The sequence below is a fragment of the Opisthocomus hoazin genome, chromosome 2 (genome assembly GCF_030867145.1).
Source record: "Opisthocomus hoazin isolate bOpiHoa1 chromosome 2, bOpiHoa1.hap1, whole genome shotgun sequence".
In the NCBI taxonomy this organism is placed as follows: Eukaryota; Metazoa; Chordata; class Aves; order Opisthocomiformes; family Opisthocomidae; genus Opisthocomus; species Opisthocomus hoazin.
Genome location: NC_134415.1, coordinates 31,647,684 through 31,667,995, shown reverse-complemented (window position 1 = coordinate 31,667,995; position 20,312 = coordinate 31,647,684). Strand labels below are relative to the sequence as shown.

General features: G+C 44.8%; 1 protein-coding gene and 1 long non-coding RNA gene across 5 annotated transcripts in view; one reads left to right on the top strand and one right to left on the bottom strand.

Annotated features, from left to right (window-relative positions):
- The window catches only part of LOC142360479 (uncharacterized), a 31,895-nt gene extending 22,881 nt beyond the window's left edge, over nucleotides 1–9,014 (bottom strand). Inside the window, exon 1 of the long non-coding RNA XR_012763092.1 lies at nucleotides 8,721–9,014. This is a non-coding gene — a long non-coding RNA (uncharacterized LOC142360479). The remainder of the gene's footprint in view (nucleotides 1–8,720) is intronic.
- The window catches only part of TLR5 (toll like receptor 5), a 34,425-nt gene that overhangs the window by 8,519 nt on the left and 5,594 nt on the right, over nucleotides 1–20,312 (top strand). For 2 of the 4 annotated variants that reach the window (XM_075413059.1, XM_075413056.1), the window contains exon 2: nucleotides 774–866. In XM_075413059.1, the coding sequence (XP_075269174.1) occupies nucleotides 844–866 (23 nt within the window). In that variant the 5' untranslated portion in view covers nucleotides 774–843. Of the gene's footprint in view, nucleotides 1–773; nucleotides 867–9,085; nucleotides 9,137–9,677; nucleotides 9,730–20,312 lie in introns of those variants that run through there. The other 2 variants (XM_075413057.1, XM_075413058.1) reach the window with 2 other exon arrangements.

Genomic DNA, 20,312 nt, shown 5'->3' with positions numbered 1-20,312 from the left:
AGCCTTTGCACGCAATGGGGAGAAAGTAGCGCTCTGCCCCCCATGCTGTCTTGTGCCGCCCACGTTGATGCTCCTACTTGCTGGGGTATGCTGGGCGCTGCAGCCCCCACTGAACCTGGTACATTTACAGTCCGTGGCAGAACAGGCCTCCCCCTGGGGCAGTGCTTTGTAATTGCTTTTCCTTGGTTTGTCCTCTTAGGTTTTTGCATCAGCAGCATTCAGCACTATCGGATTGTTGTATCAGCGTGTTTCTCAGGCCCAGCTGTATGAGGTAGTGAGTATTTTCAGGTCACATCAGTTCCAAAGTGAGTGCCATTGAAAACTAAACAAATTAAAAAAGCCTTAAACAAAAAAATTCAAGCTCAGGAGCAGCCTCATTGTTGTGTTGTCCCTGTGCATCTATTTTTCTGTTCAGATTAGTCATGCACTTGAAGAATAGGAAGTTCAAAACAAGGCAGCCAAATCTCATGTTCAGAATTAGGACCCTGGAAGGAAAAACCAGCATGTAAACCAGAAAAATCGTAGCCCATGATTGCATTAAAATCTCAAAGCTTAATGCAAGACATGTTCATAAGTGCTTTTGCTGGAAAGAAACAGTCTCTGCCATGCAATTACATATCTAAGTTCTGTGGAAGAGATTTGTTTACTGAATGAGAAAGGCACATACCCCAGGCTGCTGTCAGAGAGAGTCCTGTGTAATCATCACAGGCTGGAACACAAATACAACAGTTTGAAGACCTTTGACATTTGATTAGTATTTTTCTTGTTTACAGAGTGAACAGAGTTTGGACCTCAGAAGGAAAATGAGCTGAGGCTTTAATTAGTGGGGCCACAGAGAAAGAAATGAAGAATGGCTGTGGAGAGCAGTAAGTATACGCTGAAAGCTTACAGGGAAACCCATGCCAAGCAGATTGTGATAGATTTTAAATTCCAAATGTAGATGGACTCAGATGTGCAGATGCCAAACACAACTGTTTCTATATAATTCTAAGACGGTAGGAAATGCAAAAAAATTCCCAAGCACGAATTTGCGATAACTGGGAGATGCGCTACTTGAGCAACTGCTTTACCCCTTGGCACGATCGTGGAGAATTGATGCTGCTGTCTTAAAAACACCAGCTGTTCGCTGCTGAAGGCTGTTTCTGGATTTGCCCCATATACACTAGTGCGAAAGAGACACAAGTTTATGCAGTTGTAGCCCATCTGTACTGGACCTTGACCCACACAGCTCCATCAGTACAAATACTGGTGCATTGGCCAGGAAAACCAGTAGCAAAGGTGACTAGAGACAAAATTCTCTCAAATGTACAAAGTAAATAGAAAATATCAGTGATCTGTGGGGTTACTGAAAATGGCAAGCATGTTGTTTTCAGGCAAACACTGCTTCACAGGCAGTGAGTCACAGCAGCTTAGCCTCTGCATGTCTCTCTTTTCCTTAGGCAGCACTTTCCATGGTAGGGACAGGTGTAGGTAAGAGCACTGTTTTAGGGCTTGTGCCGATAGCACAAAATGAGCAGAAGCTGCTGTCAAGTCAAAACATGTAGGAAAAATAGAGGAAGGCACCATACAAATGTGAAACACATTTCATGTCGGAAAGGTTGGACTCTCAGATGTGGGTGAAGTCAGAAGCGTTGTGACACGTGCTGAGTCACCTCCTGCTCCAAGCACTTTCTCCAGCTACTCCTGGCCAGTGGCTGCAATCGGTGTAAAAGCAGGAGCACAACCAGCACTGGTTGGAGCTTGGCTAATCTGGGCACAGACTGAGGTGGAACGAGGTGCAGCACAACTCCTGGCAGGCGAGACCCCGGTCGATGTGACAGCCGGCGGCGGGGCAGGGGGCTGAGTGGCAGCTCACCTCCCCGGAAGGGGCTGCGGTGGCAGGGTGCTGCTGGGAAGCATGGCCTCCGGCACGGCTCTGTGGTCCGCTGGTCCCGCTATCGGCACCGCTCTGGGGGCTCTCCGTCTCCGGGTCCTGGGGTGCCAGAGGCAGCAGCAGCAGCAGAGGAGCTGCTGGCCAGCCTGGGAACTAACGTGGCCGCCCGGTGGTCCTCCCTCTTGAATCTGGGTGGAAGATGGCTTCCTTCTGATTTTTGTAAAAATGTGATTTAGTATTGAGACTTCAGATTATTATTCTGATGCCTGCACACATCCTTCCAGGTGAAAAAAAAAAAGTGTTAGGGACTTTTTCTCTAGGATATTACGTGTTTTGCTAATAAACCACTTTGGAGATCTTTAAAGGAATAATGTTCCTGGAAGTACAACAAGTGATGTGCTGCTTTTACACTCTCCTCACTCTTTGTGTTTCCGAGTGGCACAGCATGACATGTTGCCATTCATCTGTCATTTTCACATTTGGGGAAGTGGTGAGAATGGAGCAATACAGCCATCTCAGCTGAACACGCTGTTGTTAACGGACAGAGGTCTCAAGTGCAACAGGAGTCATGAGGCTGTCGTGGAGGTGCTGACTTTTAAATCCCAACTGCATGCAGAAACTTGGCATGTTGTCAGCACGTACAATTTTCAATTTCACGGGACATTTCTTTTGGTGTTACCAGTGGATTTTGTTTTACCTTCATCTTCCCTTTCTGTTAACACTGCAGGAATTATTTCTTGGGGCTCTCTCCTGTCTTACCTGATACTGCGTGCACTGTGCGATTCCTGGGGGGTTTCTGTGGGCAGAGACCTGAGCTTGCACAGCTCCATGCATATCTACACTCATATACAAATGCCACACAATTCAATAACAAGAAATCTGCCAGAGGCCAATTTACTACAGTCCCAATGTTTGAAAGGTATCTAGGTTAGCATAAAACCAGGTTTCAGCTCCGGTGAGCTTTTCTTTGCAGAACATGGAGAACAGCTGCCCCGCCGGCGGGCGCTGCCTGGACAAAGGTCTGCTTCTGCTCTGCGTGGCCTCGGGGGAAGCCGCTGCTGCGTCTGGCTGGCCTGGCAGCAGGGCCCAAAACAGCGATTTGCCCTGTACAGCTGTGGAGGTCAGACAATTCGGGGCTGTATTTTTTATACATATATATATATTTGAAGGGTGAGAGTACATTTTTCTCCTACAACCTACTTGGACCTTGCGGAAAAGCGGAGTGGCCTGAATCCATTCCTCAAACGCTACCCTTTTGCATGTTTTTACATTATTTTTAAGAATCCAAAGCAGAGTAAGCACAGCTCAGAGCACACTAATTTCAACAGATGAAACTTTGGTTTCAGCATGTGTTAAAATGAAAATATTGGCATTTTCAAGCAAAAATGGAATATGTTCAATTATTCTTATGGTGCGACTGATAGAGCACTTTCTTCAACTGATCAGACTTTGCTCAGTTAGACTTTACTGGTCTCGCTTTTCTCTTCTTTGCTCAAATTAACACAGTCATGTTTGTAATTGAACTCTGTGGTAGCCAAGGCTATAAAGGCGTATAAATGCAAAAACCTGTCTCTCCAAAGTCTTCAGTCTCACATGAAGCTTACAGAAGCACATCAGATCAAAATCAATGCTGCCTAAACCAGGAAAAAAATTCACTTGCAGAGGCTCGTTTTGGATCCTTCTATACGCATAAAGGGAGAGTAATTATCTTTGTACATGTATAAATTTTTCTTTTTTTATTCTGCCCATTCTGTGGACAAACTGTTGAGTTTACTGCTTTGATAAAAGCTTTCTAAAAACCCTCTAATAATTCCCCAAACAATCAACACAACGCACACTGGCTTTTTTTTTTTTTTTTTTTTTAAATCTGGAGGTTTATTAAGAAGATCACAGATTTTCCTATGCTTGTTGTGAAATCCAGGTGGGAAAAAATCAAAAAATTCTTTGTATTAAATATGATAATTCTAACTGAGACTCATAAGGTAAAGGAACTTAGTGTCATTAACTAGGCAAGATAGGAAAACGTGCGTCTCCAGAAATAATGACCTTATTACAGCATTGATCTTGTGTGTGTGGAAGCCTGCTTTAGAAGAAGCCTGTGAGAAATGACCATGTATTTCACCTGCCTATTGTACATTATAGGTGAGCCCAGAGGTACAATAAGATACACATTTGGTAAGTGTCTTACATGTAAGAAATCAGTGATTTAATGTATTAATCACTAGAGTGCAATCATAAACCTTAATTTAGAAGGTATTAGTCATTCGCCATAGATAACCTTCAGTGGCTATTAGAATTTCATAGTCTGAGTTCATTACAACTGGCAAATGTCGTTTGCACAACCAGCACACACAAGGGCCTGTTCTTTGGCTGGAAGCACATTTTTTCCAGTATTAAATCCACTCCATTAAATACAAGAGAGAGCACCTGTTTGGGTCTTATTTCAATAAAGATTATATCCTAGTTGCATTTTAAGAGGGCTTATAAAGATTGCACATTATTAATGTATTTTATTAGCACATTTAAAACGGAGTGGGATACACGGGAAATATTACAAGCACATCGGTAGAAGACATCATAGCTGGTGATAAACCATGGCAATAAACAGCCTATTAACCTGCTGCAGTCATTATCAAAATATGAGACAAATGACTATTTGTTGCAAAATCTGTTACAGCATTTACTGACCTTTTATAAATAACCTTTCATATATGATATTTTCTTGAAATTAGTAATATACTTAAAATTAGGTATCTCAGTGCTTAATTTCAAGAAGCTGCAGGACACAGTAAAATTCTGCAAGTAATTGTTCCTAATTTTTGGTGTTTTCATGTGTACAGTGGAGAAGACATCTTTTCTTTTTCCCTCTGTCCTAATCCCTTATGGTGCCTGCTAGGCATCTAGCTCGCTGTGAGTATGTGACTCGCATAAGACAATGGAGGAGTGTGAAACATGTCTCTGCTTAACACAGACACCTTGGCAGAAAGACAACTTTTGTTTTAGTTTCCATCATTTCTTACAAGTGACAGAACATGAGATGTTGTGTAGGTGTGCCTTTTGTCATCAAAATATAATGTGCTCATCTGCATCATTTGTAATTACATTACTTCCTCTGTGCAAGAGGGCACTAAAAGATGTCAGCACCGTGCTACAGAAACTATGGCTGCATTAATAGACAACTTAGCTGTTTCTTTTCTCTCTGAGTTAACCATGCACAGTAGCTGAATATATTGGCATCTTTTATAGAGTCCTGTTATTTATGCATTTTAAATTTGGAGGTTTTTAATAGCCAAATCAAAAAGATTTCATCCAGACGCAAGTCTGCAGTTGTAATAATCGTGTGTGAGCGTTGTTCGATGATAAATCAAAGTCAATGCACCGAACTAAAAAAAGTTCCAGCTTGGATTTTCAGCCATAACTTGGCAAGAGCGTTTGCAAAAAACACTTCCATAAATTTGTGACCACTTGCTGGCAGCAACTGACCATACAACAAGCAGCAGTGAATACCTTGCTTCCATGAGGAAATGTACATCATATATTAAACAAAAAGATGCTCAAAGACTACAGCCATGAAAGGACAGCAGTCCTGCTTACTGGCTGCTTCAGCTACTTATAAAGTTTTTATTCACAATCTGAAACTGGCTTAGCTGGCACCTAAACTATCACTGGGTTCCGGGCCTTGCTTCAGTAACCTCAATATAAAATATCTCCGCCTTTTACGTATACAGGCAAACAGAAGCCCAAGCTGACAGGATTCACAAAAACCTAGACGTTTCCTACTGCATCAACAAGCCACAACGACAGGATTATAAGTGAAGTATCTACATTAGACACAGGTTGAGACCTGTGTAAACTGGGGGCAAACATATCAAAATCCTGATGCTGGTTCTTATTGTCACCACCTGGAAAGAGGTGCTGTGGAGGTAGGCTCAGTAGAAATGAGACTTGCTATGACTTACTGTCTTTTCCTACTAATAACAGCTGACAGTAATCCTTAAAATATTTAGAACTTCAGGTATCCAGTTCCATCTATTAAATTATAAGTAACAGAGAGAAGCAGGACCAAACAGAAGTGTTACATATTTGAGCATAAGTATCATAACCATTTCCTCACATTGTAAATTTGCACAGAACAGGTGCTTCCAGATACTTCTTTAATATCTCATGTGACCTGACAGAATTCTGTAGTACTTTTCCTAAAGTGGTTTATTTGGCTTTGTCTGATTCCCCATGTTTTGTTTAAACACAGTATTCCAAATTTAGTAAAATTACTCCTCTCCAGATACACAGGTCCGGTTTTCAGTGGCCTTAGAACTGCTGTTTCAGTGCCTGAGTGTGTTGTAATCTCTCACCTGATTTAACGTAAATAGAATATATCACAGGTGACCAGAGAGGTGCATTAATACTATTAAAACACATACATATGCAATCACTTGTAAGTACTTAATACAAGAGTGACATGTCAGTAATTAAAGGTACAGAACCCATTTTAGCAAGAAGGCAAGCACTCTGGTGTCACCTCTGGCACCACCGATTCCGTACAAAGCAGAACAGCTTAAGCATGAAAGAGTGAGAATTTTCTATCTAGATATTCTCACAGTCTGGTGGGATGTCGGGGGACATCAGGGACAGAAGCAGAGTTCAGATCCTATTAGGCTCTGGAAGGAGTGATCTGACCATCGCATGGAGGTATAGGAAAAGGGTCAACTTGCTGGGAGTTGCAAGAAAGAGCTGCCTTGGACATTTCTGGAGAGCAGCTCTGTGGAGAGGGACCTGGGCGTCCTGGTGGACGACAGGTTGACCATGAGCCAGCAGTGTGCCCTGGCTGCCAAGAAAGCTAATGGGATCCTAGGATGCATTAGGAGTGTGGCCAGCAGGTCGAGGGAGGTTCTCCTTCCCCTCTACACTGCCCTAGTGAGGCCTCATCTGGAGTACTCTGTCCAGTTCTGGGCTCCCCAGTTCAAGAAAGATGAAGAGCTACTGGAGACAGTCCAGTGGAGGGCTACGAGGATGATGAGGGGAATGGAGCATCTCTGCTACGAGGAGAGACTGAGGGAGCTGGGCTTGTTCAGCCTGAAGAAGAGAAGGCTGCGAGGGCACCTAATATATGCCTAGAAATATCTGAAGGGTGGGTGTCAGGAGGATGGGGCCAGACTCTTTTCATTGGTGCCCAGCGACAGGACAAGGGGCAATGGGCACAAACTGCAGCATAGGAAGTCCTGTCTGAACATGAGGAAGAACTTCTTCCCTCTGTGATTCTGTAAGCTCAACACGACCTGGCAATATGCACTCACAGCCCAGAAAGCCAACTGTATCCTGCACTGCATCAAAAGCAGCGTGGCCAGTAGGTCGAGGGAGGTGATTCTGCCCCTCTGCTCTGCTCTGGTGAGAGCCCACCTGGAGTCCTGTGTCCAGCTCTGTAGCCCCCAGCACAGAAGACACATAGACCTGTTGAAGCAGGTCCAGGGGAGGCCACAAAAATGGTCAGAAGGCTGGAGCACCTCTTCTATGAGGAAAGGCTGAGACAGTTGGGGCTGTTTGGCCTGGAGAAGAGAAGGCTGCAGGGAGACCTTACATCAGCCTTTCAGTACCTGAACGGGGCTGACAAGAAAGCTGGAGAGGGACTTTTGACAAGGGCATGCAGTGATAGCACAAAGGGTAATGGCTTCAAGCTGAAAGAGGGAAGATTTAGATTAGATATAAGAGAGAAATTCTTCACCATGAGGGTGGTGAGGCGCTGGCACAGGTTGCCCAGAGAAGCTGTGGCTGCCCCCTCCCTGGAATTGTTCAAGGCCAGGTTGGATGGGGCTTTGAGCAACCTGGTCTAGTGGAAGGTGTCCCTGCTCATGGTTGGAACTAGATGATCTTTAAGGTCCCTGCCAACCCAAACCATTCTATGATTTGATTCCAAAAGAGGCTGAGAGTTGCGCAACCCCAGCAGAGTGGAGCCTCATTTTATTTAACAGATGAAACTTAAGACATGACCTTCAGTTCTGCATTTCCAACTGTCCAGATCAGGTCATTCTTTGGTTAACATGACGTAGATCGGATCGGATTGTAGATCCAATGCTTTGGGCAGCTATGTCTCCCATGCAATGTTACTAAATCCCCAGCTCACCGCTGCAGATATGGCCAGGCAGCAGTGTGCTGAAGAGTTAGCTCAGAAGTGCCCACTTTTTCAAACAGCATCCATTTCCAGGAATTGTATTTAAATGCAAAATGAAAATTCAAATTACTATAATTTTTTAAAATAAAAATTACCCTGTCCTCTCTTTTACTGTGCCTTTTCATTCCTGGATTCCTCTTTAAGAATTACAGTAACAGGCAAATAAATCACTTCAGCTACTGATCTATCTATCAGTCTTAACTTCCTTAGCAAGCCCAAGTGTTCTACTTAGTATAAGGTAATGTAGAAAATGGAATATAATGACCATCAGAAATAGGGTAAGAACGGGAGCAGAGGATCAGCCGCTGACGGTGAGCGTGGGTCGGATTAAGCGTGTCAGAGGGTCAGCCACGCTGCCCGTAAGAGGCACAGACGAGCCGGCGGCTCTTTTCACCTGCAGAACACCAGAAGGAACAGCTCAAGCGCCAAGCGGCCAGCACACACAAATCCTTATATCGCTTAGACCCAGCTGAGTCGATGTGATCGTCTTCCACAGGTTACAACCCTCACACCGAGCACAGCCCGCGAAGGCTGGCTCCTGCGGCCCGGCTGCACCCCTCAGCCCGGCTCTCCCCTGCCCTGACCCTTCTCGGGGCGCAGCGGCCGGTCTTGGAAAGCCGGGGAGGGTTTCCACCCTGCCGGGGGATGCACCCGCCAGCGGCTCTTCGCTGCTGACTTTACCTTTCCTCTTGTAGAATCCTCCTCCATTCCGTATCCACATCATCACCGTTTCCCGCCATTCTTTACCCCTGCGCTGTGCTGGCCTGGCGTTGCACCGTTGCGCTTAGGCACGACTCTCGCTGCCGGCCGCCGGACAGCCGCTCCCCGTGAGGGGGGGTCCGTGAGGGGGTGTCCGTCAGGCGGGCTCCGCGCCCCGCTCAGCACCCCCACCATTTCACGCGGGCTCCCGCTTCAGCCGGTGCACGGGGCCGGGGGTCGCTGCTCTCCCGGCTACGCGCGCCCCCGCTGCGCCGCCCCCGCGGCCGCTGGGGCAGGCCCGCCGCCCGCCGGTTTTCCGTTAACGGCCGCTCCGCCCCCGGGGCGTGGTGCCCTCAGCGGCGGCGGGGGTCGGGCCGGGCCGGGCCGGGCCGGCGGAGGTGAGCGCGGGCGGCGGGGCGGCGCGCGGGGGGCTCCGCTGCGGCGCTTCCCGAGGGGCGGCGGCGGGACGCCGGGCTGCGGGCGGGGGCCGGGGGACGGAGCAGCGGGCGAGAACGGAGCGGCAGCTCCGTCCGGGACCCCGGCAGCCTCCCGTTGTGCCGACCTTCTCCCTCCGTTCCCGCCAGGCTCTGCCTTTGCTCTTCGAGCCGCTGCGGAGCAAGGCGCGTTCCTCACGTCGAGGAACGAGACCCCCCGGAGAGTTTCTGGCACCTGGGCTGCAATTCATGCTTTTCATCGCAGCGTGTTGTTTAGCATTCATTTTTCTTCACCCCGAGGCAGGCGAGGATTGCGACACTCATTTTATGGGAAAAAAAATAGATACGTAGGGTATAAAGTTAATAAAAGGCAGAAGAACACACGAGGTGGGACTTGGCGAGGCACAGCCGCGCCTGGTCTTGGAAGAGTCCAGCCTGCGGGTTGTCCGCCAGGTTCCCCACCCCTCGCTTCGGTGTCTGAGCACGAAACGTGTCCTTTCTGCAGGTACCAGCAATGCCCGCGGCCGACCGGGCTGAGCAGCCAGCGCCTGACCCGGGTAGGTGCGCGGGCGCGGCGGTGTGGGCATGCTTCTCGCCCAGACCCAGCCCAAACGGCAGCAGCGGCTGCTGCTTTGTTTTAAAATGGAGCGGTGCACTGTTACTGTACACCTTTGATTTGGTGGCTTATGGCTAGGCGCATTCACCCAGGTCATGGGAGAGTTCACGCAACTCCAGTGTCTGCCTGAGGGCAAATGAGACGTACATCTTCATCCTCCTTGGCCACAAACTCCTTCTGGCACTCTGCAGCTTCGGTCTGGAGCTGTGTCATTGTGCAAGAACTTCTAGAAGTTGATTGAGATGGTGAGAGGCCAAAGTAGAGGGGTGGGCAAGCAGGGCCTCCAAGCTGTTCTCTAAGGATGGTTTCTGGGTTGAACATGTGGGTAGTCAGAATATGGAAACTGCCCAGAGCACATTTCCTCCCTCCCCTCCTTTGGTCCCCAAGCAAAGCATCCCCCAACCCCTCATTAGGCTGAAGCATGTTTTTGATTTAGTGAATCGTGAACGTTATTTGCTCAGTTGGAAGAGCTGTAACAGAAGAGGAGGAGAGTGCCTCTAGTCCAAAATAACCAATGCTTCCACAGTTCATGGGTATTTGTGAGATGAAAGGGTTTGGTATTGCATTGTGCAGAGAACAGAACTGAGTGTAGCTATTTTAGATGATTGATAGATTAATGTGCTAAATAAAGACATTTCTAGCTTTCTCTCCAGAAGCAGCTGGGTAGGGACAGAATTTAAAACATAACCTGCATGGGGATTTCTGGTTTGGCAGTCCCTAGGTGTCAGCCTGCAGGTCTTTAATGGGTTCAGAAATCAGGTGCATATCTTTCTACATGGCGCTGCCTGGAGTGTATCAGTCTCCTGCTTCCACTCTGAATGCCTTTCATGCAGGTTAGCCTGTGCGACAGCTAGTCATTTTGGTCAGGTTGGGACCATCTTGTGTAAGGATAATCAGTAGATAAGCACTTACCCTGGGATATAAATGCACATGAGCCCCAGGACTCTTACTGGCATACTGTCAGTCAATGAAATAGCTAACTCACTAACAGTCTCATGCAGGAACTCTTTCAGAAAGGCTGCAAGCTGCTTTTCTACCTTTTTCACTTGTTAGGTCTCCTTTGCACAACAGGTTCTGCAGTACAAAGTTATGTCAGCTATACTTGTGAGTGTAATTTTTCTCCTCCACCAACAAGTTAGAGCTAACTCAAATTTATTCTGATCCAAAGCCTATTTCAAGGAAATTCAGAAGGTGTCGTTTCAAAGTCTCCATTCCAGGGAAGAGTGGAGCAGATTTCTAACTTCATTTAAATGTTGGGCAGATTGGCTCTCTGTCTCTCTTTTGTACTGTATTTATGGTCCTTCTGTCACTGGGCAGTTGCACTTGTTATCTTTTGATTGCTTTTCTTAGAACATGCAAACAGCATATTTGTAAAAGCAAAGATTGTTATCAGTTGTTCCGTTTGGCTCTACGTATTTAGCCGACTGTCTCCATACTCTTTTAATAGTTCCGTAATAAACGAAGTGCCACGATTGTGTCCCAGGAGTGCAGGTGTGCCAGCCATCCTGTTTCCCCTCTGGCTCACCATTTAGTCATCCTTGCTGACTTCAGCTACCAAACCATTACCATTATTTTATGCCTGACCACTAGTTCACAGGCATGACAGTGCTGATGAGCTTTATAAAAAGGTTAGCTTTGCAGGTGAGCCTGTACAGAGCTCTGCTTGTGACCTGAGGAGTTACAGTCTAAATGCTGCTTCTCCACTTACTGCTGCTTCCTCAAGAATTTCTGTCCCACCTGTGATAGCTGTAAGTTGAAAACTTGACTGTCATTCTTGAGAGTCTGTTTCCTATTATCACTTTGATCTTTTGCAGGTGAGAGTTTTACTCCTGGCTGCTTCTAATGATCCTGCAAGCACAAAAAAGGGTATTTTGTCCTTTTTGATTTTGCTAAATCCGCTTTGTGAAAAACACAGTCCAAAATGATAGTGAAGAAGGAGGGGAAACTAACAGGAGGGAAATGCTACTGCTGTGGAGTGGCTTCTAGTCTAGACCAGGCACTTATCACATGACAGTTTTCAAAGAAAAAGAAAGTCAACATGGATTCAGGGTGTGAGGCAAGAATACCTGAGCGGTGACTGTGACGGCCCGCAAGTGGTTTGTGCAGCTTTGAACAAGCGTCTCTGCTGGGAAACAGCTGTAGCACCGTGCTGGAGAAAAAAAAAAACAAACAAAACTCACAGAAATCTTAACTGTCCTCCCTGAAGCCTCAAGAAGATAATTCCTTAGGACCTGGAAGACCATGAGAAGCCTTGTTGGTCCTCTTCTCAAGCCTAGCTGAGGCGCTCTCTGCCTTCCTCATCCCCTGTCAGACACAAGGGCAGAGGAGCCTGGGCTGCCAGGGGCTGGCAGATGAACCAGTGCCCAGCACTGGGGCACTTCACTGGAACAACCAGCCAAGCTGGCTGCTTGGGCAGGGAAAAGAGCAGGCTGGCTCTGCTCAGGAAGGAGACGCTCGAAACAGCGCTAGTGGCTAAACCCAGCTGAGCTGGGGCCAGAGTTTGGAGCCTGGGGCTACAGCACCCTCCCTGTGCCTATCCAGTTTAATGCTGTCCCCCAGAGACATAGCCCAGAACATGTTTTAGTCTATACTTTCAAGTTCATTTTTGCATGCTTCTGGACACCGCTTTCTTTTAAAGGACTGTGACAATAATAGAGGAATCACACTGTCTTTGTGTGTCCGCATCTTGTCATATAATCTGGGGGGATATCAAAACAAATAAATCTAGATGATGAACAGGAACTAGATCATTACATTTCATAGGTAGCTTCTGATTACCCAAACCAGTGGCTATTTTTTTACAGTCCTTCTGCTCTGTCAGGTCATTAAATGGCTTATTTTGTCTTTGGTTTTCCCCATCAGTGATAGGAGCTGTCACAGCACTCACTTGCCTTGTAACATGCTTCCTGATTTTAAGTTGGAAAATGCTGTGTTTGAGTTAAGCATCCTAGCAACTTAAGGGAGAGGCTGAGGGGGTGGGAAGGGGCACATTCATTAATCATCTGATGAATTAAATTGTTTCATTTTTAGACTGTAATTGGCTAGAGGGGCCCCATGAAGAAAAGTGTGTTTACACTGCACAGCTTTTTATGAGCACAAATGGATGTATTATGATGTCTTAGAGCCTGAGCAAAAGCTTGGAGCTTTATTGTTCTTTCAGTAAGTAGATTTGATCTAATCAGGTAACAGCAGCAATACAAATGTTCACAAGAGAAGCTGGCCTTTATCTGGCCAGCCCAAGTACAAAGGCTTACTGTTCATGATATATCTTCCAAGATCTTTCTTATGGCCTAGATAAATATTACAAACAAACTCCTGGTCAGTAGGCTTTCTGTTAGATTAAAAGAAAGAAGGTGCTCTTTGAAGGTCTTTGGGGTTTTTTTCAGAGAAATTTTACCAAGTGCCAAAGACAAATAGTCCTTCACAGTCGGCGTGTATCACCAGCCTCTGGGAAAGATGCCCACAATTGTTGCCGTGAGTGAAGAAAAGACTAATGATATTAGAGTATTAGACGAGGATATTTTACTTGTTCTGCACTTTCTCCAAGAAGTAGGAATGACTCTCAGTTCCCTACAGAATTGTGATGTGTCAATATATAGGGAACACTGAACAGCGATGCTCCTTCATTTGGATGGCAGGAAGGAACACAAGAATTGAAGAAAGAAATGAAGACATATCTGACTATTCAGGTGTATTTCAGTAGATTTTAGGCAGCCAAGTCCCCAAAATCTGATCCAAAAAGCTTGCCCTTCAGTCAAAACCCACATGGCACCACCATTTCTGCTACTGCTCCCAGTACGTGTACGCCATTGCACAGGAGCACCCTGGGGTGAGAAGCCTTGCACAGCGATTGCAGATGTTGTGGAGATCAATATGAAGAATATGGCCCCAGGCAGGCCTCCTCGGGGGAGCCTGCATGAAGCACTTCTAGCAGAACAGCAGCTTTGGTTCTAGCGCAGGACTTACTAGCCATGGATATTGTCCTTCACACTTAAGCCATGGAACGGAGAGGTCTCTGATCTTATGACCCAGTTAGACCATTAAAGGAACTGGAAGACCTGAGTGCTTACCCTTCCTCAGTCTGAGAAGCTCCACTGTGGTTCTCTCTCAAGGAAACTGCTTTAACCATGAGGCTGTAAGCATGTATGTTAGGTAACAGTACGTTTTATCCCTCCTGCAGAAGCTTGGCTGTGCAAACAAGAATGCAAGAGTTGTGAGGATTTTTTTGCTGAGCAGGGGTTGGAAGATAAACTCCTTGAATTATTTTGGAATAAAATATTGGTTGCTTGACTTCGGTTGTTAATCCAAAACGCTAGTTTAGCTAAAATCCATAACCAGACTTCATCTTTAAAGCCCAGCACGGAGTACAGAATTAGCAACTGACGTTACTGTCCTCTACTTCCCTTTGTCAGTACATGCCTCTGGCATGATGTTGCATCCAGTCAAAATTACTCTAGTTTTGCAGAATTGGAGAACTATAGTTAACTCCTCAGTTCTTCTTTTAGCATCTCCTCCACTTTGAGGTACCAGTTTCCAAAGGTACAGCCTCTAGCCTCAATAGCTTTGGCCCGTTCTCAGAAAACTTGCAAGTCATAGGTAACCAGCCCAATTGTTCTACATACTTTAGAGGAAGTCTCAGCCCCATGATACATAAAACGAGAGACAAGTTTGCAGTGTTTGCAGTGGGGTTTGCTTGTTATTCTTATCTTTTTTTTTTCCCCTCCAAGTCTGCTTCATTCTGTTTGGGTGTTTCCATATGAGGGTCAATGCAATCCAAATAAGATAGGAGCTGCACTAGTCATGTACCAGGGATAGGGTACATAATTGTGTGTGGGCTTCATTAGGTTTGTGCATGTTTTCTCGTCTTCATTCTGGACTTTGATTGGGAGTTACTTTTCTGAGTGGGTAGCTAACATGCAAAATTCCCTTGGCAGATATCCAGACTAAATAGCAATGTGGAAAGAGGACAGATGCAGTAGGTCAGACTAATGGAGGAGTTAAACCCGCTTTATACACTGGTGCACTTGGTCCATGCCTAAGCTGAAATACAGTGAAAAGAGAAAGGGACTGAAGAAAAGAAGATGGAGATGGGAACTGAAATCATTCATAGACATCTCGAGTCTCAGGTCAGGAGTGTTGCACAGGGCTCTGCAGCACTTCTGGGTTGGCTCAGCTGTCCCATGCTGCTGAACTGGGAGAGACCATTTCAGCCCTAACTGCCAACAAGCTGCATGTGTGCTTTGTTGTATCTCACAGCTCAGCTTTGTCCTGCAGCATGGCTGAGTGGTAATAGATTGTTGTAGCTGCCATAACCCCTTTCCTGGAAGCCGTTCCAAGCACCTTGTATGCGACATGGCCAAACGCTTCCTGTTCATTGTTTCCCTTTCCCAGTGGCTCTTCCACGCACATGTGCTTTATACTTGCAGCTGATTTCTTTATTGATACTGTTTGTGAGTGCTGCCCTTTGCCAGCTTCTGACAGAAAGATCTGGGGTTAACTAACTCTTTTAGGAATTGATTAATCCCTTGTCCCAAAAGGATTTAACAACTGACTGTTGTTTCTGGTCTGGGAAAGACATACGGCAACCTTTGTCAGTAATGCTGGGTGCCAAGTAGAGGCACAGTATGGCAGAACAATTTCATACTAAGAGCATAGCTACTTCAAGCGGAATTCAGAAGCTCTATATGGGCAGGACCACAATTCATTGTATCACAGCTGTAAATGTGTCCATCCCTATCAGTCAGGACAGCTACTCTGGTGAATGTAAGAGAGGGACAAAAGTTGGCAAGAATGTATTTGTATCTAACAATCAGAAGCAAAACATTTGAAATTGTATGAGTTTCTACACAGAAACATCCATTGCTGATTAGATTTGAAACTGGAGACTTCTTTCAAATCTCAGAATTTGCCAGAAAGAAGTGTGGCACCAGTCTGTCTAGAAGCTTATTCATAAACACTGATGCAAACTCTGTGTAGTTTAGGTAGGTGAATATAAAAGAGTCTCTGTTCAGTTAGCTGGACTCTGAACAAATACATATAGAAGTTGTCTTAAATATGTTTTCAAAACATTCGCAAGCGAAGTTGTACACTGATGATGAAAGCAGTGTACATATCAAAGTCTAAGTTGAATTGGTGTAATTTTACACACTAACCTATCTCACTATAGAAAAAAACAGTAAGGGTCGATTAAGATGGTCTTTGTCTCTTCAGTACCTCATTTTTTTGCATACAGGGGGGAGAAAAGAGGACTATGTTCTATGCATTGATTTTATAGGCAAGAAACACACTCTGCAGTTGTTTAGTCCTATCTTTCTTTCTTCCCTGTCTCTGGGGAGCTTTTGTGCTCCCTGTGACAACTGGTGGTGTTCACAGAAAGACATCAGGGTAACAGCAGCACTCGTGCAGGCTCCAAGTGAGCTCTCGCATCTTGCTGTCTAAACAACAAGGACCTTAGCTAAGGAGCTAAAGGGGAAAAAAGCCTTCCAATTTGGCAGTAGGATTAATGTTTATCCCTTAATCCTTAATCCTAAAACAGGCTTGCGGCAATTAGAGATGGGATTCTCACACACTCCTGAAAAGATACTGCTGCCTTTATTATATATATACCCTACTCATCTGTGATTCAGTCACCTACAGAAAATGGCCTGGATGTTTTTGTGAAAATTATCATGAGAAAAAAATTGACTTTTTTTTTTTTTGGTGCAGATAATGAAAAATTTACCAGCTTTACCTCTGTCTTTACCTTTTTATCCACCGACCACATCTTAAACACCTAAATGACCAGTATTCTTGTTCGCAGGACTTCATCTTTGTGGAATTATTTCAAGCAATCTGTGCCTGTGCTGAGCACACAATTCCTCTGACTGACTTGAGTTTTCATCTAGGAAAATTCTCCTCATGAGGATATCATAGTCACTGTGATAGATTATTGAAAAGATTTCTAAACTCTTTAAATCTTGCTGATGATTGTATCAGACCGGTCTTCTCTAGAGTCCACCCAGACAGCCAGCGCCTCTGCTGGTTGGTTCCCCAAAACCTATGGCTGACAGCTGAGAAGCATTTAGGCCTCCTGCTCATTTTGATAAGCTGATAGGATACCCGTCTCTTCACTTCCATGGGCGAGGGCTGGTTCATATTTAACCCTGGATTCTGTGGTCAAAGCAGGGGAGGCTGCTGAAGAGAGTAAGCATGCTACTGAACGCTGCACAAAACCACTTCTGAGACCGAAGTTTTCCTTTCAGATCACTCTTTTAAAAAGCAAGCAAATACTCTTGGCCACCAGCAAGGACAAAAGTAGGGAATGTAACCCGTTCTTTATTTACATGGATTCCAGTGCATTTTTGTTGGGGGTGTGGAAAAGGGAACGGCAAGTCCTGTACTAACTCTCTATGGGAGAGCTGTTACTCAGACTTCTTTCCTGGCTTGTGTACAGCGAAAAGGAGACCGTCTTAGTCCTCCTCTTCAGCTGTACGTCAGGCCCTGCTTACTGACAGCCTCTGTGGATGTCCTAAGGTGTACGCCGCTGTGCTGAGATGGACAGGCACTACCAAAATATCCACTCTCAGGTACTGTCAGTTCCCTTCCTTTTTTGCTGTGCTAGTGAAAGTTTCTGGGTGATTTAAAACCGAGTTAATAAAACAGAGCTTTAAGAAAAATTAATACAACAGGGCAGGTCAGTTCCAGACTACTCAAAGTATCTGCATTGGCCTTTCCTCACCCAGACGCACGCTTCCTGAGGGGGCTGAGACCAGAGCTAGGGTATTTGCAGTCTGTATGCGCTCGCTTGCCACCTTCAGATCCAGGTAGAATAGTAAAAGTTCTTTCCATTGCTTAGAAACATACCCTGCTTAGGACTTCCCATCCCAAAAGCAGTGGCTGCGTTTTTCCTCCCCCTCCTACTTTTCCCCTTCCCTTTGCCGTGTACCCCTTCTGACATCAACACAGTAGAAGGAAACAAAATTGCACAGACTGACCGCTGCTTCTCCAGACTTCGTTGCACCAGTTTGCAATAACAAATGCAGCATTTACACATCCCTTCATCTCCATGCCCATGCACAGGCATGTAACTGAATGGGATGATGGTCATTTTGTGGAAAGAATATTATTCCCAAAAGGTTTTAGGTGCTAATGTACAATGGTGAAGGGTTGTATAAAAATGCTACATGGAGGGATTCTGTTACAGTAAAAATCTTTGCTGTCCTCATGAGAGCGGTAAGAGGCATTACTTACTGCCAGCATCCTCCTTCTACTCATGGAGGGCCAAGATTCAGGGGAAAAGGTAGTAACTTTTATGCAGAAAAAATTGAGTGAACAAAGAGTTTACAAACAAAACCTTCCCTGTCACCAAACCAGAGCAGAGGTGGAGTGTAACAACTGTTAAAAGATTGTTAGAGACTTCTTTAACTTACAAGAATGTGGAAAAACAGACAAGTGTAAAAGCAAAGATGGCTAGAAATTTTTCATCATTTTCTTACATTCTAATAGTAAAAATAAAACTACAGTTTTAAATTCCAAACCAACAAGAATGTTTTCTGATTCTTCAGCTCTAAACATTTTGAGCTTTTTCTTGTAGTATGTTGATACACATCTATTAAAAGTACTTTCTATTTGTCACTGCTTTTGGCGGTGCTGTGATTTTGCCCCTACTTTAAAAACCAGCCATAGCATTTGGGCAAATACAAGGAATGGAAAAGAAAATGTCTGAAAGATAAATGTAATTTAGAACTATTTGTGCTAAACATATTATGATGTCAACAAGAACCAGTGTAATAGTTAAGAAATAATAAAAGGGAAACTTCGTGTTTTGTTTTCATGGCTCAAGCAAAGAGAAAAGTAAAAAGTAAACAAGATCTTGAATGATCTGCTGTATGTTTAGTTGTGTCTTTTTTAATAACCTACAACATTTTGTAGTCATAAAGACAAATGTTATATAGTTTACTGTTTATAATGTCTCCTTTTAACAATGCGTGCTAGGTCAAGAAAAGAGGGTAGAAAACACAATTATTTTCTAGTACTAAGGATTATTTCCCATAGATGCAGTTAGAATCTGTTAACAGAATTTTGATACTCACTGCCTGCAATTTGCTTTTCTTTGCAACACATCCTAAATTCCTTAGTGAGACAAAATGTGAATGAAATGTGAACACCAGGACTTCAGAATTCAGCACTCTATCCTATATTCATAATCTCTTTTACCTTCCAGAATCAGATCTTGTCCTGAAACCATGAAATTGTCTGAAAAAAACACAACAAGAATCACAGAATCACAGAATAGTAGGGGTTGGAAGGGACCTCTGTGGGTCATCTAGTCCAACCCTCCTGCCGAAGCAGGGTCACCTACAGCAAGCTGCACAGGACCTTGTCCAGGCGGGTCTTGAATATCTCCAGAGAAGGAGACTCCACAGCCTCCCTGGGCAGCCTGTTCCAGTGCTCCATCACCCTCAGAGGGAAGAAGTTCTTCCTCATGTTCAGCTGGAACTTCCTGTGCCTCAGTTTGTGCCCATTGCCCCTTGTCCTGTCACTGGGCACCACTGAAAAGAGCTTGGCCCCATCCTCCTGACACCCACCCTTCAGATATTTGTAAGCATTTATAAGGTCCCCTCACAGCCTTCTCTTCTTCAGGCTGAAGAAGCCCAGCTCCCTCAACCTCTCCTCGTAGGGGAGATGTTCCAGTCCCAAATTAGTATTTTAGTTGCAAATTAGTATTTTAAGTTGCAAGGTGTGTGTGTTTCCCACTTGGTGTTTGAGCCTCTAGGATGGAAATTTGCAGACTCACCCTGGTAGTCACAGTTGTTACAAGTTGAGGTTTTAGTATAATCAGATGACTTTGAGAACGTCACCAAAAATGTTAGGTACCGTGAGATTGTGTCATTTATGAGATTCAATGGTACTGTAATATCCTTGTACTTCCTAATTAGCAGATAGTCTCTAAAAAATGGCTAGCTCTTTCACTGGGCATTTGCAATGGGAATATCATAGTGGTTTCTACTGACATACTTTTTCATTTCCCAGAAATCACTTTGTATGATGGCAACAAGCATAAGATGATTTTAGTTCAGTGCAATATTCTGCATAGAATTTTGTACTTGTGCTTGAAAGAAGCAGTGTGCTTGAATCATAATAATAATTAGTGGGGTTTACCTCTTTTTAATTACAGGCTCAAAGACCAACTTTTTTCCTCCCTGAAGTGCATTTACTTTGCAGCCATTAGACGGCCATTGGGGATTCGGTTCCACAAGGATTTACACTTACCAATTTTTAAGAAGATTGTGCTGGAGGTCACAAAAAATTCTTCCATTGGGTTGTCATTTCATTTCAATAAATGCTTTTTTAAAGGGGAGGCAGATGGTTGCATTCTTAGTTAAAAGTTTTTTTTAAACTACAGTACATAAACAACCACTTTAGGGCTAATAATTTGCTCTGTTCTTTACCATGCTCAATAAAAAAGACCTTCCTTGCTTTGAAGAGGTTTTTGTCTCAGATAAACAGAGACAGGCAGACAGATGGTGTAATGCAAGGAAAATC